This window comes from Pseudoliparis swirei, chromosome 1 (assembly GCF_029220125.1).
Source record: "Pseudoliparis swirei isolate HS2019 ecotype Mariana Trench chromosome 1, NWPU_hadal_v1, whole genome shotgun sequence".
Taxonomy (NCBI): Eukaryota; Metazoa; Chordata; class Actinopteri; order Perciformes; family Liparidae; genus Pseudoliparis; species Pseudoliparis swirei.
Window position 1 is genome coordinate 12011380 of NC_079388.1, and position 22010 is coordinate 12033389.

The 22010-nt window shown below is 42.9% G+C and overlaps 1 protein-coding gene across 4 annotated transcripts in view; it reads left to right on the top strand.

Annotated features, from left to right (window-relative positions):
* Positions 1 to 22010, top strand: part of LOC130197144 (cytoplasmic dynein 1 intermediate chain 1) — a 48066-nt gene that overhangs the window by 8271 nt on the left and 17785 nt on the right. For all 4 annotated transcript variants that reach the window (XR_008832390.1, XM_056419681.1, XM_056419673.1 and 1 more), the window contains 4 exons: positions 11919 to 12014; positions 13577 to 13748; positions 15051 to 15150; positions 15331 to 15456. Coding sequence is in view for 3 of the 4 variants with exons in the window: in XM_056419681.1 (XP_056275656.1) it covers positions 11919 to 12014; positions 13577 to 13748; positions 15051 to 15150; positions 15331 to 15456 (494 nt within the window). In the remaining variant the exon portion in view is untranslated. The remainder of the gene's footprint in view (positions 1 to 11918; positions 12015 to 13576; positions 13749 to 15050; positions 15151 to 15330; positions 15457 to 22010) is intronic.

Here is a 22010-nt window from a genome sequence, read left to right on the forward strand (position 1 = left end):
CAGCCCACTGCTCCTACGGGTGGGTTAAATGCAGAGAACAAATTCCATCTATGTACGTAAAAATGTAAAATTTCCAATAAAATACGGAATTTAAGGAAGATTCATAGGAGTGTGTGTGTTGGACACTGCATACAGCTTCATCACATTGTACAGATTTGATATGACTTTGTTCATCTTTTACACAAGAGTTTGTGTTTATAAAGCTCCCATTGAGTCTGTGTGTGTGACTCTCATTCAAACCAGTTGATGACATGGCTTTTAATTTCCATGTCTTCTGGCCTTCCTATAATCGTGATGTGTAGCTCTCTATGTATGTTCCTTTTCCCATTGGCTGCTCACTAATTGGTCTGTCCTGAGCGTGCGTCCATTGTGAGGGGCAATCGGATTAGCCCCAGTCACGGTTGGCTCCAGCTATTTACTGCTGTCCTAATGGGTATGAATGGACATGCTTGTCGTGAGGGATGGACGCTTTGTCTAAGGACATAGCACGGAAATAAAGTGGTGTGTGATAGTAACCTAACCACCTCGGGTCAAACAAAGTATGTGTGTTGGAGAGCTGGTGTTTCAAGCCTGTATCTTGTGCCTAACCATGTTGACATGTTCTTGAGAAAGAGAAGTGGTTGTATTTCAAATAGGTGCTTTTCAGCCAAAACAGAATATAATATATGAATTGTGAATGTCTAAATAGCCTTAGAACATTATGATAGAAATATAATTGCCATTCCCTGCTCACTTATGTCTCATACGTTGTTGCAGACATTTTTGGGTCGATAGGATTTGTTACATAGATCTGGTGCAAAATATATTTGTGACTCCTCAAAAATGGAGAAAAATGATCAAAGATCCTTCCAAAATACAACATAAAGGTACCAAGACCTTAAGGGACACAATAGAACAATCCATGCTGGGATATAGTATCCAACACTTAAATCCAAAGCTTAAAACATTTAGAAATTTCCGCAGGAATTGTATTTGTTTCGATTATTTAATGACGAGCGCTCATGTTGTGGAAACTGTTCAGAAACACCCTTCCAGTCTTCTTCATCCTCTGAAGGCCCCAGGTCTCTATTTTGTAGTTGTACGTTCTTGAGGCGGTGCTTATCCTGAACTAAAAAGGGTCACAGCAGGTGAAACGACTACGAAGGGGAAGAAGGGCGTCATCACACATGAATCAGGCTCACTGGCCCACATTATGCAATCCCAACACTATTTAGGGAGCTCAGTTTGCATACACATTTAAATACACACATCAGCAAAAATAATACATTTATACTGCATGTAAAAGAAACTGCATGGGATTATCATACAGTGTTCATGTCTGTGAACGGGAGAATCAGAGGTAACCATAGAAACCATTTTCATTCACATATCTTGAGAAAGGTCAACTATTTGAAAAAGGTCTATGCAGGTTTTCCCCGTGCCTAAAGCCAAAGCTAGCAATTCTTCTCTGCATTAAGTTATCCTTGGTTATTATTAAGGAGCAGTGTGCTGCAGTGAAGTGCCCGTGAAGCCGGGGGTTCAGTGCCTTGCTCATGGACACTTCGACATGCAACTAATGGGATGGAACCGGGTACCTTGTGGTTACGGGACGACCACTCTCCCCACTGAGATACAGCCCACCCCAAACCATGACAGTGATGTCCGCTGGGATCAACGCCCTCACTGGGTTTACAGGGTTTTGGGCTCATAGAATTTAAGTTGGATCAGACCCAAGTTGTTGGGCAGCCTTAAATATATCCAATGATAACATTTCCCTGTGCAAAATGGAAATTGTGCTATATTTTGCCCTAAAATAAAACATGTAATTATGACTGTTGAACAGAGACACTGTTGAAGTATTTCAGGAGTTTCATTGAGACTGGGAACCCTTTCTCATGACTATTATTTAACCGCAGCACCTGAAATACTCCACCTCCAATTTTTACACAGCTCTTACAATATTTTGTCGAGCCAAGTTTTAAACTCTTCATGTGGGAAGGAGGTGGTGAGATTTCACATATTTTCAGCAAAATGTGGGCAAACCTACTGCCTCTCTTTGTTTCTGCCTACATCCCTCTGGCCCGGCCAATCCCTTTTGGCCATGAACGACTGAATGTCAGACTCTGACAAAAAAAACACTCTTTTACTTTCTACCGATCACAATCTGGAGATAAGTATCAAGTGTGTGTGTGTTTGTGTGTGTGCAAGCCTGACCCAGTTTGTAGTAAATTGGTTTCTCTCAGTGGAGCTTTAAAAGATCCGTAATAGGCCTCAGTGGAAAGGTAGCCAAAAGAAAAAGAGAGAAAATGAAGGGAATAAGAGTGAAAGTAAAAGATGAAGAGAAATCTTTGGCCATTGGGGAATAAATAGTGGAGTTTAAGGAGGAACAAGAGAGAACGAAATAGGAGAGACGCAGTGGAGGCAGCAGTTCTGATATTACAGCAGTAATTGTTTCCAGTGAACCACAAGTAGGCCGTCAGAAATACAACTCTGTGTGTGTTTGGGTGATGATTTGATGTTGCAACTTCAAAACCCTTCTTCTGGTTAAATGTTCATGGGGTCAGGAGTGTGTGTGTGGTTACAGTCTGTGCATCTGTATGCAAAATGATGTGTGAATGACTCTCTCTCTCTCTCTCTCTTTCTCTCTCTCGCTCACTCTCTCTCCCCCTCCAGTATTTTCTGGCCCATTAGTTTTCAGGGTCTGTACAGCTTGAGTATATAGTTGGTCAGTAATTCACTCCTTAAGTATATTTACTGCAATAAGTGGCTTTCTTTTGACATGTGGTGAACTGGTAATGGCCTCTAATTGCACGAGAAAACCCATTTCCAAGCACTAATCTGAAAAGACACACATTGTTTTGTACTCACACACATACAGATTCATAAATATAAACACACTTGTGCAAACCAACAAACATGGGAATAAACAAGCATGCACACACCATCAATTTGTACAGAAGCACATACACAAACCCGCAAAGCATCCACACACACACACACACACACACACACACACACACACACACACATACATACACACAAACACACACAAGCACAGACGTCACCTAAACTCTACATAATCCCATAATGGAGCAGTTAAGAAACCGAATGACAAATTTATCAATTTATCCTGACCAAATGTATCCAATTAGAGTGTTCACTTTTGTGTTTATTTTTCACTAACTTCTAAATATATTGTATATGGTTCATCAGATTGTAAACTGGGAGGTATTTATCAACAGTTAAACACAAAAAATCCTTCCGCATTTAATCCAACGGGGCTGGATTTTAAATTGGCGCCAAAAATATTGGAATCCGTCTGAAACTCATTACTTCATGACTTAATAGTTTATTTTACTGTCATGATTTATAGTGTTTGCATTGTTCATCTGATATGTTGCACAACAAAAAAATATGTGGTATGTGTATATGTATCAACATTGGGAAGATATTCAGATTACTGGTTGAGCATTGGTTGATCTTCACCTGAGAGCAATTCAACTCAAGACATGTTTAGAAAAAATGTCTTAATAGAAATCTATACAAAACATGCTTCACAGGTTTAGAGAACTGGATCAGCCATTTAGCATGAAATGACTTTCAGAGAACCAGATAAATACATCTTGATCAACATGACCGGCCATTGATCATTGATGTAGGAATCAGCAGACAAGAAATTGCTTTGATGATGTGCACGACGTGATGTAGAGGTTGAAATAGTTTTGATCTCAGAAACACTATAACATTGTGATTAATGTCATTTATTATTAGTATTACTATTATTTAGTTATTTCAACCACATTGTTAGTTCTAGTTGGCACCTAAAATACATATTTTAGAACATTCTTTGACCTTTTGGAACGAATCCTTCTAGATTCATCAGGTTCCAGTCACTAAATCCTCTAACCGTGCTGTCATAGAACACTAATCAGATGTAAAATGTCAATGAAGTCGCCATATAATTGTGCTTGTGCAAAGTCGTGCTTGATTGTAGCGGTTTTGTCTAGTTTCTCCTTCAAGTCATCATCAGGAGGGAAAGTATTATTGTATTGGGCAGCAATGAGGCTCACAGGTCAGTCACTTTATCCTGGGTCTGTAGTTTGCATGATGCATTCAAATAAAAACAGAGAACGCAACACCCTCCCAGTCTGTACGAAGCCGACATGATTGAGGGGTTTGTGGGCAGTCTTCAAGGTCAAGGAATGTGGTAGCATGAGTGTGTGCTTTGGTTAGGTGCTATGTATGTGTATATATATATGTGTGTGTGTGTGTGTGTGTGTGTGTATCCAGGCACATATGGAAGTGCTTGTCTCATACATTGTTGTTTTTCCAGTCAGACAGAAACAGACCAGTGTGTGTGTGTGTGTGTGTGTGTGTGTGTGTTTCCAAGGCAAAATTCAAGGCAAAGAGGGAACAACCACAGTCAGTGTAGCCAGTGGTCTTGAACAAAATGTACTAAGTTTATTTTACTTTGAATTAGTTCCACTGAAAGTAGATTTCAGAATTGTCTTTTCATGTTTGGGGACTTCTGGGGTCACTGCCTTGAGGTAGCAGCTTGCAGTGATACTATTTAAACCAAGTGTGAATGTTCACACATAACCTCGTATTTCAGATCAGACTCGGGTTTTCCTATCACGATCTCCCCTCGTCTTTCCTGCAATCACACATAATCGGCCAACGCTTCTCACTTTCGGTCTTCGTGAAACAACTCTGAGTTCGTCTTTCATCGTCATCGCCCTCAAAAGGGCGCAGCCTTCTCTCTTGTTTCACTCGCTAAATTGATGCAGGGTCCCTGGCGGTTTCTGTCAAAACGGTCATGGCAGTGAAAACCCAGAAAAACTCTTGATATTAGAGAGAAATAATGTCTTTCACAGTGTGTAAGGTATTCCAAGTGAGTCACAGATGATTGCAATTTTCCCCTATGACCACCGTATAATAAGGTACATGAACCCCCTTCTTCATCTCCCTCCCTCTGGCTTTCTCTCTCCCTCTCTTTGGCAAAATGGCCATCATTCAAAATAATATTTGCCATCTGATGAGGGCTTTAGATGAGAAGGAATACAGTTTCATGGGTTCATTTCTTCTCCTTTTCGCTGGCATTTTGTTGAACTTGACTTTTTGACATGTGTGCCCCCCTCCTTCCCCCTCCTTGTTGCATTTTCTTTTAGCGTGTGTAAAACAGCGTTTGCCTGGGTGGTCTCACTTATACTCCAAGATCCCTTCGACTCTCCAGGGATTTTCATTTGAGAGTGTAGCGGTTCACTGCCACAGCTAGCCTGAAGCTCATAGCCCTGCTTCACTTTAGTTTTTTCAGTCGGCTGTTAGTTAACCCTTTGTTTGGCATGTTTCTGCCTGTTGACTGGGTTATACTCTCAGATTGAATGACCAAAACCGTTTAACTCCGGGAGTCAATTAAAAATCTAGTCAAAATAAATCTAGTCAAGTCAAAATAAATCTAGTTTCAAACTACATACATTTGTGTTTAATTGTTCGTCAGTCACTCCTGGTAATCAGAATTAAAAGGCCTTCACTTTTCTTTCTTTATTCAACTTTAAATGTCCAGATTGTTGTCACAGTTTATGGCTTGACAGTTGACTGAAGTGAAATGTGATAACCATGCTGGTGTTCTGTTGGGCTGCTGTTCTGCAACTCTACAGCAGGGAGCACTCTTGGCACATATACTTGAGGCCTCCCTCAAAGGCTCGCCAACTAAAAGTGTCAAGAGATTTTTATTAGAAGTGAGTATCAGCTTGAATTAAATGATGCTCGTATTAATGAACTGTTTTTCAATTAATCTCAAACGTCTTGGCTTGTAAAGTCTTCATTTAATGAAGAAAAGTCCATTAAACTGCATTCTTTGCGTATATTTTATTTGACAGTGTTGTTTTGTCTATTTTAGTACCATGCAGCGGGATTTAACCTCAAGCATCAATGTTTAGCAGGCCTATAAAAGCAGTTAGTCCCATCTGTCCGTCCGTCCTCATTAAAAGAAAATGAAACACCATCGCCATCCAAGTGGCAAACACAGACCTCCAATCACCATGCGAGCCACACACGCCGACAAACATGCATGCATACACGCAGCGTTATTTCTGAGTGGCACGAATGCAGCTCCGATGACGCTTTGAAAGTGAGTCGATGCCACAGCGGTGATTTTATGTACGTTTTTTTTCTTTCTGTTGATCTCTCTCTCTCTCTCTCTCTCTGACTGGGTTTTTGACAGTTTAGAAAGTTTGAAGTCATGGGTTTTAATCAGGGTCTTGCGGCCGGGCTCAGAGCATGGCGTGGCGTGGCATGATGGCTCGTCTTAAAGATGTGGGTCTGGGTCGGGGCCAAGTCTGGGTGGCACTGCTAGAAAGAGAGGGGGGTGAAACAGAGAAAGAAAGGGGGAACTAAAAGAGAGAAGGAAATGGGGAGAGAATGTACTCTGACGGCACCCGCAGCACACAGCCTGAGACTCCCAGAGACCTCGATGGGCTGCATTCACGAAGGCTGATTATGTGAGGGCATGCATGTGTGCATACGGCGTAGACTTGAGTGTACATAGACATGAACACACATACATACACACACAATGCACAATATTTGATCACTTGAGGAAGTGCGGTGGAGAGATAAATTAATCTAAATCATCCTGCGGGTTTTAGCCTCACCAGTTTTACAGCAGGTCTTGTTGCTAATGTGTGTGTGTGTGTGTGGGGGGGGGGGGGGACTACTACCCCACTGTGGTAATCATGACTTGATGAACCATCATGAATTTTAAGCATTATTTTCTATTAAAAACAAATGGAAAAGAAAGGAAAAAAAGGAATAAAATTAACACATTGAAGTGAAAGGGTTTAGTGGATATTTAATGAATGCATTTTACTTTCTTCTGTCTGCTATCTGAATAAGTTCCTGGGCCACTCTAGGGAAAAAGTATTCAACAAACAATTACTCAACATTTGACAGACTGTGTAGAAGGCTTAAGTGGTGTTGTGTCTTGAGAATACAATTTATTACTATGCCATTTTGTGACACTTTTCTCTACAATCTGTCCTGTGTGTCCCGACCATCGACAGATCAGTGAGATTCTTGGCCTCTCACCTCTCGGCAAATGATCTTTTCGACTTTACTGCAAGGCTGGCTCCAACCGATCAATTTGCTGTCCAACCGGACTAATCGAGGTCCCAAAAATGTTGCCAGTGTTTCACTGTGTTCAGAAGGAGGATTTTTTTTCTGCGAGTCTAGCTGAGGTTTAACAAAACCTAGTGGTTGTCCAGACAGCTCACTAAGACACGCGTGAGTGGGTACGAAGAGTAACTGTCTAAAGCAGGAACAATTAAGTAGAGCAGGGCTTATTTAAATCTCTGAGTATATCCTCAAAATTGGACATGAACAATGTTTTGACCTGTCGGTCTTCAACACACAATCAAAATGATGTAGCCTCACCTTCATAGTAGCAGGAACCAATTGGAGGAAATCACACGACCTGGTTAAACATGAAAGGTGAAATAAATAAATAAAAATCTGAAAACATGAAATACCATGAGATGCGATTACTTATACATCATTAATGGACGATAGGTACCAATAGAGGTTTAAACATAGGCTGTAAGAAAAACGAGGAAGCCTATACAAAGAAAAGAAAATAACAGAAAAAGAGAATATCTTCATTGAGAACAGGATACTTTAACACATCCGGTCGATGGATCCATACGTCCCTTTGCTTAGGTTTCTGTATTCTGTCCCCTCCATTCGCACTGTGACCCTCACTAAAGTATCCAGCCATGGGGTAACCACGACTCCTAATCATAATGGCATATTTATACTCAGTTATCTTTCAGTATGACCCACATAGGAAACGTCCTCCCACACGGACGAGACAGGCGTCATGACAAAAGTAGCGTTGCAGTTAATAAAAGTTAAGAACAGAGACACAACTAAAGGGTGTGAGGCCCGATTCGCTTATATAAGAGCCAGAGAGATGCATTCCCGGTGTTGTGTCAAAAATAATCCCCATAGGCCTGGCATATCACATTTAATTTATCTTACATTTGCATCATTATATTTGTAATCTATATCATAATAAAAGTCCTATATGAAATAGTTGTGGTTTAATAAATCTTGAATTTTATTAGGTGGAACAAATTAAAGTGCCAAAATACCCCGGATGTCTCGGGTCATTTGTAATATGGACAGGGCATGTGGATGTAGTGTGTGTGTGTGTGTTGGGTATGTCTCACAATAAGAGTATAATGTGCGTGTGCACACGGCGCGTGTGTATGTGTGTGTCGTGTCAAGGCCACATCAGAGCAGCCTTTCAAGTCATGTCAGCCTCCTACTCCTCTGCAGAGTGCTTGTTGTGGTCTGCTCAACAGCCAACCTCCCAGAACCCCTGCAAACTGTGTGTGTGTGTGTGTGTGTGTGTGCGCGTGAGTGTGTGACCATATGAATGCGTATATAATGTTGTCGGGTTATTCCCAGTGTGTGGGATCCCCCAAAGTCCTACTGGATTTCTCTTTTGTGTCCCTCTTCCTGTTTCCGACGCCTCCTTCTCTCGATCATATCAGTATCTCTCTTTCTTTGTGATTCATACAATAGAGATCTATACAAATGTATGAGTTCTGTCAACTTTGATTGTGCGTGACTCAGTTTAGCAGTCACCTCCGTACTGGCAGCTCTGCCCCCATCGTCAGTGACAAACTCTGGGCCTGGTCTCATCCTCCCTTCTCCACACACACACACACACACACACCCACACACACGCACACGCGCAGCTCTTTGATAACTATGCCAATCGCTCCAAGCATGCGCTAACACATTTCAACACACTGGCACTTACTGTGGATTGGGTTCAGAATAAAAGGTTAGCGAACGCTTTGATCCTCACCAAACAGAACACATGCTAACACATTATTGCTGTGACACACCAGGCCATTGTGCTAGTACAGCCGAAGGGGAGCAGAAGACCGTGCACATCTTTTATAAGCTCCACATGCGCGATAGTAGCTGCCTACTGTGAAATAATACAAGATGTTTAAGCTAATGAAACTCTCAGCGGTGTATCAGCCTTCATGAAGACTATGTTTTCTTTATTCCTCACACAGATTAGCCCTTTACTCTTGAAGGGTTTCCCTCTTCCGTTGGTTCATAAAAGTAAAAAAAGGAGCCTCCTGCACAGAAAACATGATAATAACTTGTTAATTAGGCTCAATACAGTTGCTAGTTGCATTGTAAATACTTGTGGAGACAACTACTTGTGTTTCTACATTACTGCAGTTTTTAAAAGAGTCTTGCGTTTCACTGTTTGTTTCTAGCATCCCGGTAGTGTGTTTGTGTTTGTATCTCCACACTGTGGATCTGTGTGTCTACATACCTGCTGGGTTGTGCTGAATTGACCGGGCACGGTCAGCATGAGTAAGCAGCCAGGGGAAGATTGAGGCGGCCAGATGCGGCGGATATCATTAACCCGGGTGTGTAGCCGGCCAAAACGGGAGCCCCCAAGCAGAGTTTCATCAAGATGGACCCCCGTCCCGGGCAAGGGGGAGGATACCAGTTAACCTGTTGTCCTGCCGCGAGGAGCGGTATTAAGCGGCAGGTGGAAAGAGAAAACAACCCGTGGCTGGAAAGAAGTGGAAACAAGACAGTGGGCAGATACTCGCAGGGGAGCAGGCAGACGCACTCAAACGGTGGAAGATTGTCTCTTTTGATTTATCCTCCCTGCTTCTTCTGCAACTTAACAGCAACTCCTGTTGTGCCTCTGTGTGTGTGTGTGTGTTTCCTTTTTACATACAGTTTTATAGTATTATTCTCAACCTATGAGTCCTACTTTCCAGTATAATTCACCGCAATGTCGCTTTTGCTTTACTTGCATACATAGATATATATCTCGAAAAATTTCCATTTTAAGGAAATAGTCTGGATGTTTTTGGTGCAGGACTCCGACAGAACAACTTGATGCATGGCTGCTGGCAACGACATCAACAATATCTTCATACGGGGATTGGACCGTCTCCCCTCGGTGAGGTAACCCATCGGCAATGAATCACGGGGCCTTCCTCCAGTGTCCTGTGGTCCCGGGGGTTGACGGTATGACCGCTCCTCAATGTGGTCTCTCTCCTCCTCTCACGCTCCTCCCATCCCCGTCGCCACACATTCCAACCATCGGGCCGGTCACTAAAGGTCAAGAATAAAGATTGAAGTTTGTAATGTATCTTCCCGATGCTGGTTAGCAGGAACCACATTTATTTTGTTTATGTCTTGAAGCCTTTGCTGAGTTATGACAACAGTTTGCGGAGGGGAAGAGTGATAAAACTGATAGATGACAAAAACAAAACGGCATTCGAGAGAAATAAAGCTTCACAAACTAAAGCATGGCGGCAGAGACAAAAGCGCCCGAGAGAAGGGTTTTCCTGAGCGTCTCTGTTTGCTCGTCTGTTTTGGCAGCTCTGACATCGAGCTCGTCTGGCAGTCTGCCTGTCTGGTCCTCTCTGGCTTCCTCTCCATACTGGTGGGTCACTGGTGTTTGGATCTCTACAGCTGTCTGTTAACCACCGACTTGGACTGAGCCTCGCCGGCGTGCGTTTGATTTAGCTTAGTCATTTAAAACATACACACAGTTTGAAAAGGAAAGTTATGAATCAAACACTTTAACCGAGGAGAGGAAAAGAGAGAGAGATATAATATGTACTGGGAACCCTTAAAGAATCACTAAAATAATGCCAGAAATGATTCCAATTGTCATAATAAAATTGCTGAAGTGCTCCAAGCTGCAGCAGTGAGTTCATCAAAAGCTTAGGCGGGTTGTAGGGATGAATGGACAGCTCATCCGGTGCAAAAGCGGCTCTTGAGCAAGTGGTTTTAACAGTGCCCCGGGCCATCCTCCAGCTGAGTTAAACACACCCAACGTGTGTGTGTGTGTGTGTGTGAGAGACATGACACATCTGAGAGTGTGATGTAGTCACTTCCTTCCGCTGGACTGAGCGACTGTTGTCAGCTTGACCCTACGCCAGTTAACCCCTCGCCACCCCTGGCACTGCAGGCGAGGGCCCCGGGTGTGTGTGTTTGAGAGAGAGAGAGAAAGCAAGAGAGACTGTGTGTGTGTTGGCAGACCACAGGTGTCTGGTCACGGTGTCAGGGTGTTAAGGGGTCTTCTGAGAGGCCCCCCAACTCTCGGCATCTGTTTCGGAGGGAGGGATCGTCAGAAAAAGGGAGGAGAGGTTGGCAAGGGTTACCAACACATACCCTGAGGGTAGTGGGTCGGGTTGAGGGGGTGAGGGGGGCAGTAGCTGACAAGCAGGTGCCTATGTTGACAGTAACCCTTCATACTTGAACCCCACCTCTTACCAAACACACACGCACACTGCACACACTCACAATAAATCCTGAAAAGGCAAGCGTAATTGCAGAGCCTGATTGGAGGGAATGCAGAGGGAATCCCCTTTTACACACACACACACACACACACACACACACATCATTGGATCTTTTTGCTTGGGGTCAAAGGTGAACTAAAAAGAGAAGAGCTCACACAACTCTGACATTTCCTGCTGTCTGTGTGTGTGTGTGTGTGTGTGTGCACACGCACGCACAACGTCTACACATGCAGACCATGTGAACACATGCTACAGCTTCAACACAGATTTAGGCACAGGCTTTTTTTCCATGTATATTTAATATACATTAACAACAGTAATACAATCTCTTTACTTTATTGTGTTTATAAAAAATATATATATATATAAAAAATATAAATCTGAGTGCGTGCGTCTGTAAATGAAACCCATTTGGACCAAATGTTAGTTAGTCAGGTGTACCGGGGCATGTCTGGAAGTGATTATTTTGCTAAGAAGGGGGGGGAAGCAGCACACAGCGGGAGGTCGAAGAAAATTGGAACAGCTGTTGATTAACATGAGTGCTCTCTTTCTTTTTTTCTCTCTTTCTTTTAACTCTTTCAGTGGAGGAGGAAGATGAGGATGAAGAGATGCTGGAGGTGAAGCCAGGCCCTGAATCTGATCAGCAGGATGAAGATGACAACAGGGAAAACAAAGAAGGTACAAAGGATTGATGGATGATGGGAGAGGGAACATACTTTACGTCGCTGTTGTACTCCCAATTACTGCCAACAAAAAACGACCCGTTCTTTATCCTCCGGTCTCTTTCTTCCCTCGACTTCTCACATGTTGCTGGTCAAACTGTCACGAAACACGGCCACTTGTGTGTGTGACACCCTCAGCCAGTCAGTGGGTGTATCAGATGGAGGATGGGGGTAGGTTACGACGGGGGTTAAGGCGGGTCCAGCATATCAGCTCCATGGCATGTGGGGGTCAGCACTGATTAAAAACCTGTCATTTGACCCCCGGCCACACTTCAAAGTTGAGAGGAAAGGAGAAGTGTGTCTGTGGATGCCTGTGTGGATGGTTTGTGTGGCAAAATAAGGAGAAAAAAGAGCTTGAGTGGGTAAACACACAACACGTGATGGATACACAGATTGATAGACATATTCAGATGCACACGCATAAGCATAACTCTGTACTTAATGTGACTCAAACACACACATAGACAGATGTATGCACACACGCACTCATAAACACACAGTCATCCGTCTTCTCTCCATCCTGGCCTATTAGAAGGTCTGGCCTTTGATCTCTGCCTCTCGATTCACTGGGTCTTTTCTGACAACTCGTAAGAAATACAAAGGGATGGGGGGGATCAAAGTCAAGAGGCAGGGTAAAGGTCGATATATGTGTGTCTGTGCATGCTTGTGTGTGTAAAATTGCATGTGTGCTTGGGGACAGTGACTTCAAAAACCGGACGCCGTGCTGTGCAGCCATTACGTTCAAAGGGAGGCGTCCTGCTCAAAGGGCTTTGTTTTTCTCTTGTTTATGAAGTTCTTGCTGTTGGGTTTTATTAGAAAAGATGCATTAGGAGCTGTTTGTAGTTTTTTATGTCCTGGTCCTATCCTGGTTTTGATAGAGATGAAGTGAATGTTAATCGGACATTGGAAACACGTGATGTAAGTTTTCTTTCTTTGACGTGACAATTATTGCGTACAGTACAGCAAGATACAAATCCCGGTCATTACCCAGCTCGCAGGATGGAGGTCAAACAAGAAACAATTGATCAAATAATGAAATTGACAATAGAGATTAGCTGGCTTCACCTCAAAAAAACGTTGTGTAATGTGTACTTTAAATATAAATAAAGGAAAATGGAAAAGGTGCAACAACAAAATGTATCCGTAACAATATGTACATTTGTCATTGATTATAAGAAACTAATGCCAGAAATAAAGAACTTTTATCATCTATTCACCATACAAGTCAATTGTTAAGTAGACATGCCCAACATTCCCAACTTGTAGCTTCTCAGTTAGGAGTCTAATAACTATAATAAGTGCAATATCTTTGGGATTTGGACTATTGGGCCGAGTTTGTAGATGACGTCTTGGGCTTCAAGTAAGTAGGATGGGCATTGTTCACCGACATTTTAGAAAACGATAATATTTGTTTGATAAATCAATGATGAATGTAAGGTTATAAACCCAGGTGTGGGTGTACTGTGGACAATGTATGCACATAAGACCTTTTCACATGCTTTCTGTTCCTTCCTCCAGGCTCCTTTCCAGTGCAGCGGGAACTGACAGAGGAGGAGAGGCAGCAGATCCTGCACTCCTCTGAGTTTCAGAGTTTCTTCGACGGCAGCATCCGGGTGATGGAGAGAGCTCTGGCCGAAGAGAGCGACATCTTCTTTGACTACAGCGGCCGGGACCTGGAGGACAAAGAGGGGTGAGCAGAGAGAGGGCGAGAGAGGAGCAGGAGGAGTGAGAGAGGAAGGAGTCTGTGTTTGGATATCAGATCACTTGTGAGTGTTTACCTGCGTGCCTCAAACGGTGAAATGTGCAAAGACTGCCTCATGCCAACCGTGTCCATCGAAGGGCCTGGGAGCGTCTTTTCAAAACACACGTCTTCCTGCCGATGTCACACTCTGGGGGTTAAAAACTCCGGTGGACTGGCACAAGAACATTGTCTTGCCATCTGAAGAGTCGCCTCCAAATAGAGGTTAATCAAAGTGTTTGTCGAAGTTATAAGAGTCGTAAGTGCAACGCTGTTTTAGAATGCTGCTCTGCCATTATAGAAGAATGCAGCTCACTTTGGCTTCGACCACTGCAGCCACCGAGGAGCATCAAGCTTGTGGTCAGATGGAGGTTATGTCTAAAACAGGCCATGGCCCAGTGCTTAACATCAGTCCTCTTCTTTTTTCCACGGACATGCCATTTATGAAATTGTAACAACATAACCTACATTTTATAATGTTGGTTTTACCACTATTAAATCTCACATAGCATGGAAGACTCATAATAAGAATTTACACTGATTGTGATTAGTATACATCATCTTTTGTAATAACCACTCGAATAAGAATTTACTTATAATTGGAGGTCTGGTAACTGAGTTGACTTTGGACACAAAGATAAAACTTCCATGACACAACTTTCTGAGATGACGGAACAATCTGCGCTGGATCTAGTTGACCACATGCAACATGTTGGCTGAAACTGAGACGGCCGGTCAGACTGCCCTCTCACAGGCTGGCTAGAGCTGGTACATTTCATTAAACTTGAGGCTTCGTGAACGGCCAACTGTCGACTCGGTGTGTCAGGACACTTTACATTAGATGACTTTATATTTCAATCACTGAGCTTCAATCAGAAAAACTTTACGCCAGACACAAACACATCCTTTGCTTGTTTGTTTCTTCTATACCGTACTTTGAACTACATTTGACGAAAGTTATGTATTTTCAATCAAATTGTATTTCTTATATATGTCATGATAAATGCATAAATCCCACTTTTAGCAATCAGTGTAGGAGGAATGCAGCTCTGTCATTGAATCAGCAAATAGTGTCTGTGAGCATTAAATAAAATAAAAAATGCTGCACTTCATCAGTACTTTCTGTGGCTTGTACACTTTGTGAATATCCACATAGGAGCTCCTTAACAGTGATCACAAAAGACCCCTTCAGACAGAAGGATATTATATGACATTGGCAGGTTATCTCACATTATGTTACTGTCTTGTTTTTAGAGAGTCGGGGAGCGGCTCCAGTCTGTCCTTAAGTAGACTCTTCTACGACGAACACTGGTCGAAACATCGCGTGGTCACCTGCCTGGATTGGTCCCTCCAGGTGAGGCCAGCAGTCACTTTGAACTCAAACAATGCTTAAAGAACATTGTCTTCCATTTCCCAAAACTACATGTTCCCAAATTTGAAATCTTGGCACCAATCATGCAGATGTTAAGCATCACTATTAAAAGATCTACTTTGATTTCTCTCTCTCTCTCTCTCTCTCTCTCTCTCCTCTCAGTATCCTGAGTTGCTCGTCGCCTCCTATAACAACAATGAAGATGCTCCTCATGAACCGGATGGTGTTGCGCTCGTATGGAACATGAAATTTAAGAAGGCCACACCAGAATACATCTTTCACTGTCAGGTACTTAAACGTATCAAACCTCTCACATATTTTCACAACTATATGATTTGTCCTCTTTGTGTTTGTTCCTCTTTGTGGGTGATTATTTGCAAGCATGAACCTATAAACATCTGCCACTGAGCTACTTGCTGAAAAGAATAACAAAACATCTTACACTTTCCTCTCAGTTTTGCGTCTCGGTATTTGACGCTAAAAAGCACCATTATTCTCCTCTACTTTTCATACCTCGCATAGCAACCCTACAGGCGGTCCATCGGGTAATCTTGGTCCTCTTTGCCACTCTATAATGACAGCACCTTTTGTGGCTGAAAAATAAAGAGTGAAGGAAAGGGAAATGAGAAGTAGCGTTCATTTGACCCTCCGGATTGGATTAAAGCTGAAAGCTGCCACTGGAGGCAGGAATAATGGAAGGAACTTGGTGGGAAAGCAGCTCATTGATGGGTGAGATGCTAATAGGAAGTGACACTTAAAAAACGGTAGGGAAGAGAGAAGGGATGGAAGGATTGGGTGTGAGGGCTTCACGGCTCCCGCGAGACAGGCGAGGCCACATAGAGACGTCTCTGTAGTAAAATGATGTGGCCGACCACTTCCTAATCCTACGCTGCCACATGTGTGTGTTAGCCCACCCACATTGACGCTGCGTCTAATTTCAGCCGCGCCGTGTTTTCAATAATGACACGTCTTCCTCAAACACGTCACTGAGAATGTATAAATACACCTGTACTCGTCGTCAAAGGCATTCACCTCACTGCTCATGTCAGAAATGCGCACACGTACTCTCACATTTTTAAGTTTCATCCAAACAACGGGAATAGATTTTTCTCTTCTTTTCAAACGCATCCAGAACCGCATCTCCCTGCAGAGCACATGCTGCGTGCGGATATTTCTGGCGCCACAATGGATTTTTGAAGCTCTCTGTTCTTTCACGGCGCCGTAATTCATGCCGCTGCTGAAATCCATGCGGTCTTGCGGATAGATTACAGGGATGCGTCTTGTCGCCGTACGATTCGGCAGTTTCCATGCAGTTCTCTGACGAAATATGTACAGTACATCTGACTTTATTAACAACGGGGTCTCTGAGCATGCTGATCTGTGAATCAGGAGTGTGTAATATTAGCCGTTTGGGAACAAGGATATTTGTGTTAGCAGCTGATGAAATACTCGGTTCATCAAAGGGGGGCAATCAGCTGCTAATGTGCACAACAGAGGGGAACCGTGCTCAAGTGGAAATGTGATCTGGAATACAATGGCGCCTGTTTTGCATTGAACAGCATACATAGCAATCTGTAACACAACAAAGCCTTGTATTTGTTGTTTTTTGTAACTCTTACAACCCACTTCTTCAAACACAGTGGATCTGCATTCGATGAAGTGATATCAAATGGAGAGAAGACGGATGAAAATTGAGAGAGAACAGAAACTCCCAAGTGCCCCACTTTCCTCCCGCCCCCATGTTATTCAGTGAGCTAGCTTGGCCTGGGGCTGTGCCATGGTCTCTTTATGAGGGGAGAAAGACAAGTGAGTGACAGAAAAACAGAGAAAGAATGATAGAGTGGGTAGCAACCGAACAGGGACTTATAAACCATTTAAACTGTAGAGATGAAATAGAAAGAAAGAAGTCCTTTTGAATGGGCCATGACTTCCCCTGAACACTGTTGCATTTGGATGAAAGGCGTACAGGAGTGGTTAGGCGAGAGGAAAGAGGAGCAGACATTTTTTCTCTTGCTGTTTGGTTCTGCCGAGCCTTTTGCAAACAGAGTCGCGACTCCCTAGTTAGCTGCGGATCAGATGGCTCTTAATGTGCGAGCATGTTCGGCCAATTAACCCCCCAAAACCACAGCGCTAGGAGCCTCCCCCCCTCTCTTTCTCCACTTTCTCCTATTTTTCCTTTCACCTTCCACCTCCCCATCCTCAGCTGAAGGAACAGAGAGGCCAACTGTTCACATGCTTTCTGTCTGCATTGGTTGCAAGTTTCCATCTGGTGGATGTGGATGGTAGATGACTATTTGTGTGTTATTGTGAGTATCGTACACACGTGTAAAGGCGCGTGTGTGTGCGTGCGTGTGTGTGTGTTTGTGTGTGGAGTATACAAAAGAATGACAGTGCTGGGTAGGTATTGGAGGGTTCGGGTTTTGTGGTTGAGGTCTGGTGCAGCAGGGTCTTTATTCTATACGGTTATGGCTTATAGAAGGCTTCATGAGGTTTCAGGGTTTTGGTGAAGTCAAGCTTCTACATTTGTTGCCTGGCTGTGTGCAGTTTGGTCAATAGTTTGAGCAATGCAAAATAAAAATAAATGTAATCAAGAAAATACAACCTTTTAATCAGGGTATTTTTTTCCTGACAGGCTTTGGTAATCTCAGTTATTTCCTGTGCAGTTTTATTTGTTGGTGGATTTTCTTTGGTTGTATTTTATTTTTTATTTTTTAAGTGGATACTAAACAATAAGTATTTCTTAATCAGCTGTTTCTTAAAACTTCGTAATAGCATTGTTTGCATTTATTGCTTTGGCTTCAAAACATTCAACTTTGGTGTCGGTTTAATTTTGAGAGGTCCTCGTAAGACAAATAATGTTCCCTTATGGACTAAACAAATCTGACAGTTATGCATTTAATGTTATATTTCTTTCTCTTCTTCCTGCTTTTGCTGCCCCCCCCCCCCTGATGCTCTTATATTAAGTGTAGGGTAAATAACCTCCCACTTCTTAATTACAGCCATTGGAGTGTATAGTTGATAATGACTTTTTCTTTCTTTGGCTCTTGGGATGAAAAGTTAAATATTACGAGCATCAAAAAAGGTTTAGAGAATCCATTTTTAGTAATAAGTGATATTTAGCTTCATTTGAGACATACAAAAATCAGGTCAAAAGGGTGTTATATAGGTATATTTAGGTAAATATATATAAAGTATTATAGGTGTATATATATATACATATAATGTGTGTGTATATATATATATATATATAAGGTGTTATAGGTATATGTGTATATATATATGATATATACAGTATATATATATATAATACAGGTATATTTGGTTATTTATATATTTGTTATTCTTTGTAATGTTAAATTATGTACATCTGGTTTAATTTAAACTCTTTCATTATTACGAATTGCTCTAAGCAAATGAAGTATATTGTGTTCCTCTAACTCTGCTTAATTTTAGACCGTTTATAAACTACCTGAATGAAACAGTATTACAGTACACAAGGGGGCTTCTCTACAATCCCCTTAAGGACCCGTTGCAGTTTCCTGACTCCACTTTAGGAGCCATTGATCTGTAATCTAGAGGAGGAAGTGTGTGATCCATCAGCGTGACGGTTGGGTTTGTACTTTAGGAACGGGGCTGCCGTTGCTGTGGATCCTGGTCCCAGTTGAGCGTGTCTCCCCTCATCACGGCCATCTCAGCAGTTGGACCCATCATCGCCCCATCTCAGTTGGGTCCAAGCTTGTAACTTCACACCAGCCTCTCAAGTGGGCAAAGTCACACCACATTAAAGGGCCCGTTTGACTTAAAACCTCTGCCGAACCCCCCAAACCACACGCCTCCTTGTCACAACCCCCACCGCTACTGTCATATCCCATTGGACTCAGTCCTATTTTTATTAATATCTAGCTGCCTTGCGTCAGTCCCTAGGGCTTTAACACCTCCAGAAAGGTTGAGTAAGAGGAGCAGAGCAGGAGGAGAGTGGGAGGGAAGGCGAGGCCAGAGAACTTTAGAGAGAGAGAACAGTCCAACAATATTATTCACAGATCTTTTCTAAGTGGGAACCCATGGGATATTAAACTGGAGGATGAAGCTGCATTGTGTTCAGAAAGCCTCGTAAATGCCCTCTGAACACATGAACACATGGCTCAGACTGTGGGACTGACTATTTGATTTGCAGCACACTACACAGATGTAGCTTCGACTGACTATCATCTAGTGTTGCATTTTGCACGAAAAAAATAAATATTTTGTACAACTCTGGCTATGCTGATCAGAGGTGTTTTTTATTGGTATTATAGGAAGACATTTAAATCATTTTAAAAGAAGAACTACAAACCCCAAAATGTAGCTATTCAATCTTCAGGGAACATTTGTATTTAATTTTGCCACTGTTCTTTCATTTTTACGGATCCATTCAGCAGCGAAACTGCTCACCGAAATCCTCACACCAGCTCCTCTGAAGCTCAATAATGAATCTTGTTGGTTAAATTCCAGTGCAGTGTAAGAACAACACGTTTTGGTCATTTTCAGGGCTATTTCATGTGCTGGACTATTTCTTCCAGGCTGCTTCTGGCCAAAGTGCACATGCTTTCTGAACCCATGCATTAAAATAAGTATTATTTCAGTATCGGCACAGAATCTTTGGTTTAGTTTTGACACTAATATCGAGAAGTTTGGTGCGTGTGGTAGTATTGCGATTGATATAAATGTGTTTGGAACCCCGACATTAGGAAGAACTCAATATCAGAATAGATCACTGTATGGATGAGCCGCAGACCAGCAAAAGTGAAACAATGATCCAAGCAAACAAGCAAGATGTGGAAAATGAAGGGATTGGAGCTCTACAAGGCAGAGAAAGGCCTGTTTGTCTTCCCGGAGCCTCCTCCTCATGCTTTCGCTCCCTCAAACCCTCAGTCTATGCCGGCTGAAATTGAGACTCGACATGGTATTTCTCTCTTTTTGCCAGAAACCGCAGAGTGACAAAATTCGTGGGGTGTCATAAACGAGTGAAGCCAGGGGGAGAAAGAGAGGAGAAAGGTGGTTGAGAGGAGGGGGGGAAGTTGAGAAGCGGGACGCAAGGGAAGACAGTCGGATCCATCTGGTCCTGATAAGGCAGAGTGGAAAACAGATGAGTGTGGTGAGCGGGGGGGGGGGGGGGGGCATAGAGCTACTTGAGAGGATATACTGTCTGGCATGCACTGTCAGCCCCCGACCTCCCTCTTTCTTCTCACCATAGCACTATTGCTCCATTTCTGCCTTCCCAAGCCGACTTAAGCAACAGTTTGTTGCCCGAGGAAAGAACGAAAGAGAGGAGGAAGCAACAAAGAAGGGAGTGTTCGCCTCTCTCCAGCTTTCTTTCTCTTTCTGTCATTCCTTCGAACCACCCTAATCCCTTGCTGGGTGCCATCTTTCATCAGTGCCTACCATGTGTGTATTATCCTCTACAGAACACTTCCCATCAATATAATGAGGGCTGCCAGAAGCACTTAGCCATGTGAGCCTATGGGAGATGTGGTAGATGATACTTGTGCGTTTGACTTTCTGCCTCTCGCGCACACACGCAAACACACAGCAGACCGTGCCCGGGGAAAGAAATGAAATCCACTGTTCCGACTGCAAGAGCGTCTCCCTGTAAAACTTCCACAATCTATCTCGGGCCTAATACACCGAAGTGACTCTCTCCCCTGCTCTTTCTTCCGGGAGCTGTCACTCCCCTCACCCCCCTCCGTCTGTGCTGGCAGGAGATGACTTGGCAGGTGTCTGACCCGCGCTGCATGTCAGATGAGAACCATCCAGAGCCACTCTGCGTTTTGGAAATGAAATGTCAGGCTCGGTATCCAGTCAGCCCTGATATGCGGGAGCATTGTTGACACAGGAGTTGTTGAGGTGTTATTTAGGCAGATGTGTGACTGATATGTCCAAACCTATCAATCTGAAATAAAGAGGAGCCGCAGGGGATGGAGGGAGCGTGGCGGTGTTCGATTTAAAAGGAAAAGTTTGAGATTTGGGGAAAACATATTCAAGAGTTAGATGAGAAGATTGATTTGACTCATTCAGCAACAGGCTTATTAGGTTTCTCACAAAGATTGGAAACAGGGACACAGCTTGCACGGCCGTTACCAAGGTAACAGCACCTCTGAAGCTCACTAATTGGCGTATAACTCATTTGTTTGATATGTACAAAAAACAAGAACTGGCCTTCTTTTGGAAGGTTGTGTAGCGGACCAGGTACTTTCTGGAATTGGTCCTGGCCAATTGTCCAGGCAAGTTTATTTCTCCCGTTTTCAGTTGTTGTGTTGAGTTGTGTTTGTGTTGGCTGCAGCTTCATACAGGGCGCTGCAGGCATGACGTATCTTTGAAGGCCAACCTGTAAATTAGCGATACACTGGTTCCCTCGTCAAAAAGCCGATGGGATTTTTCCACTTACACCCGACAGTGTTTTATGTCTCATAACAAAACATGAACATCTCTTAAACTTGTGTTAACCACAAGTCATTTATGGGTTTTAGGACTCCTTCCATCACCGCCCTAGGTATCGCTCGGGCGTGAGAATAGTTTCTCATTTATCTTTCAGGTAGAAAGTATTTCTCAAAATGTCAATATTTTTCTTTAATTCAGAATATTAGCTTTTTAGTCATGTTTACACTGCGATCAATGCAAAATTATCGTAGTCATTGAGGTGAGTGAGAGGGGGAATCATATATTTATATATTTGGTCGTCGGTGAATAGAAAGTTAACAGAGAGCCAGAAATCCAACCAAAACATAAGCCATCACTCCATAATTCAGCTTTAAACTCAGTCATTAATTTCCTATATGACATTTAAATTGAGAATCCACTTTAGT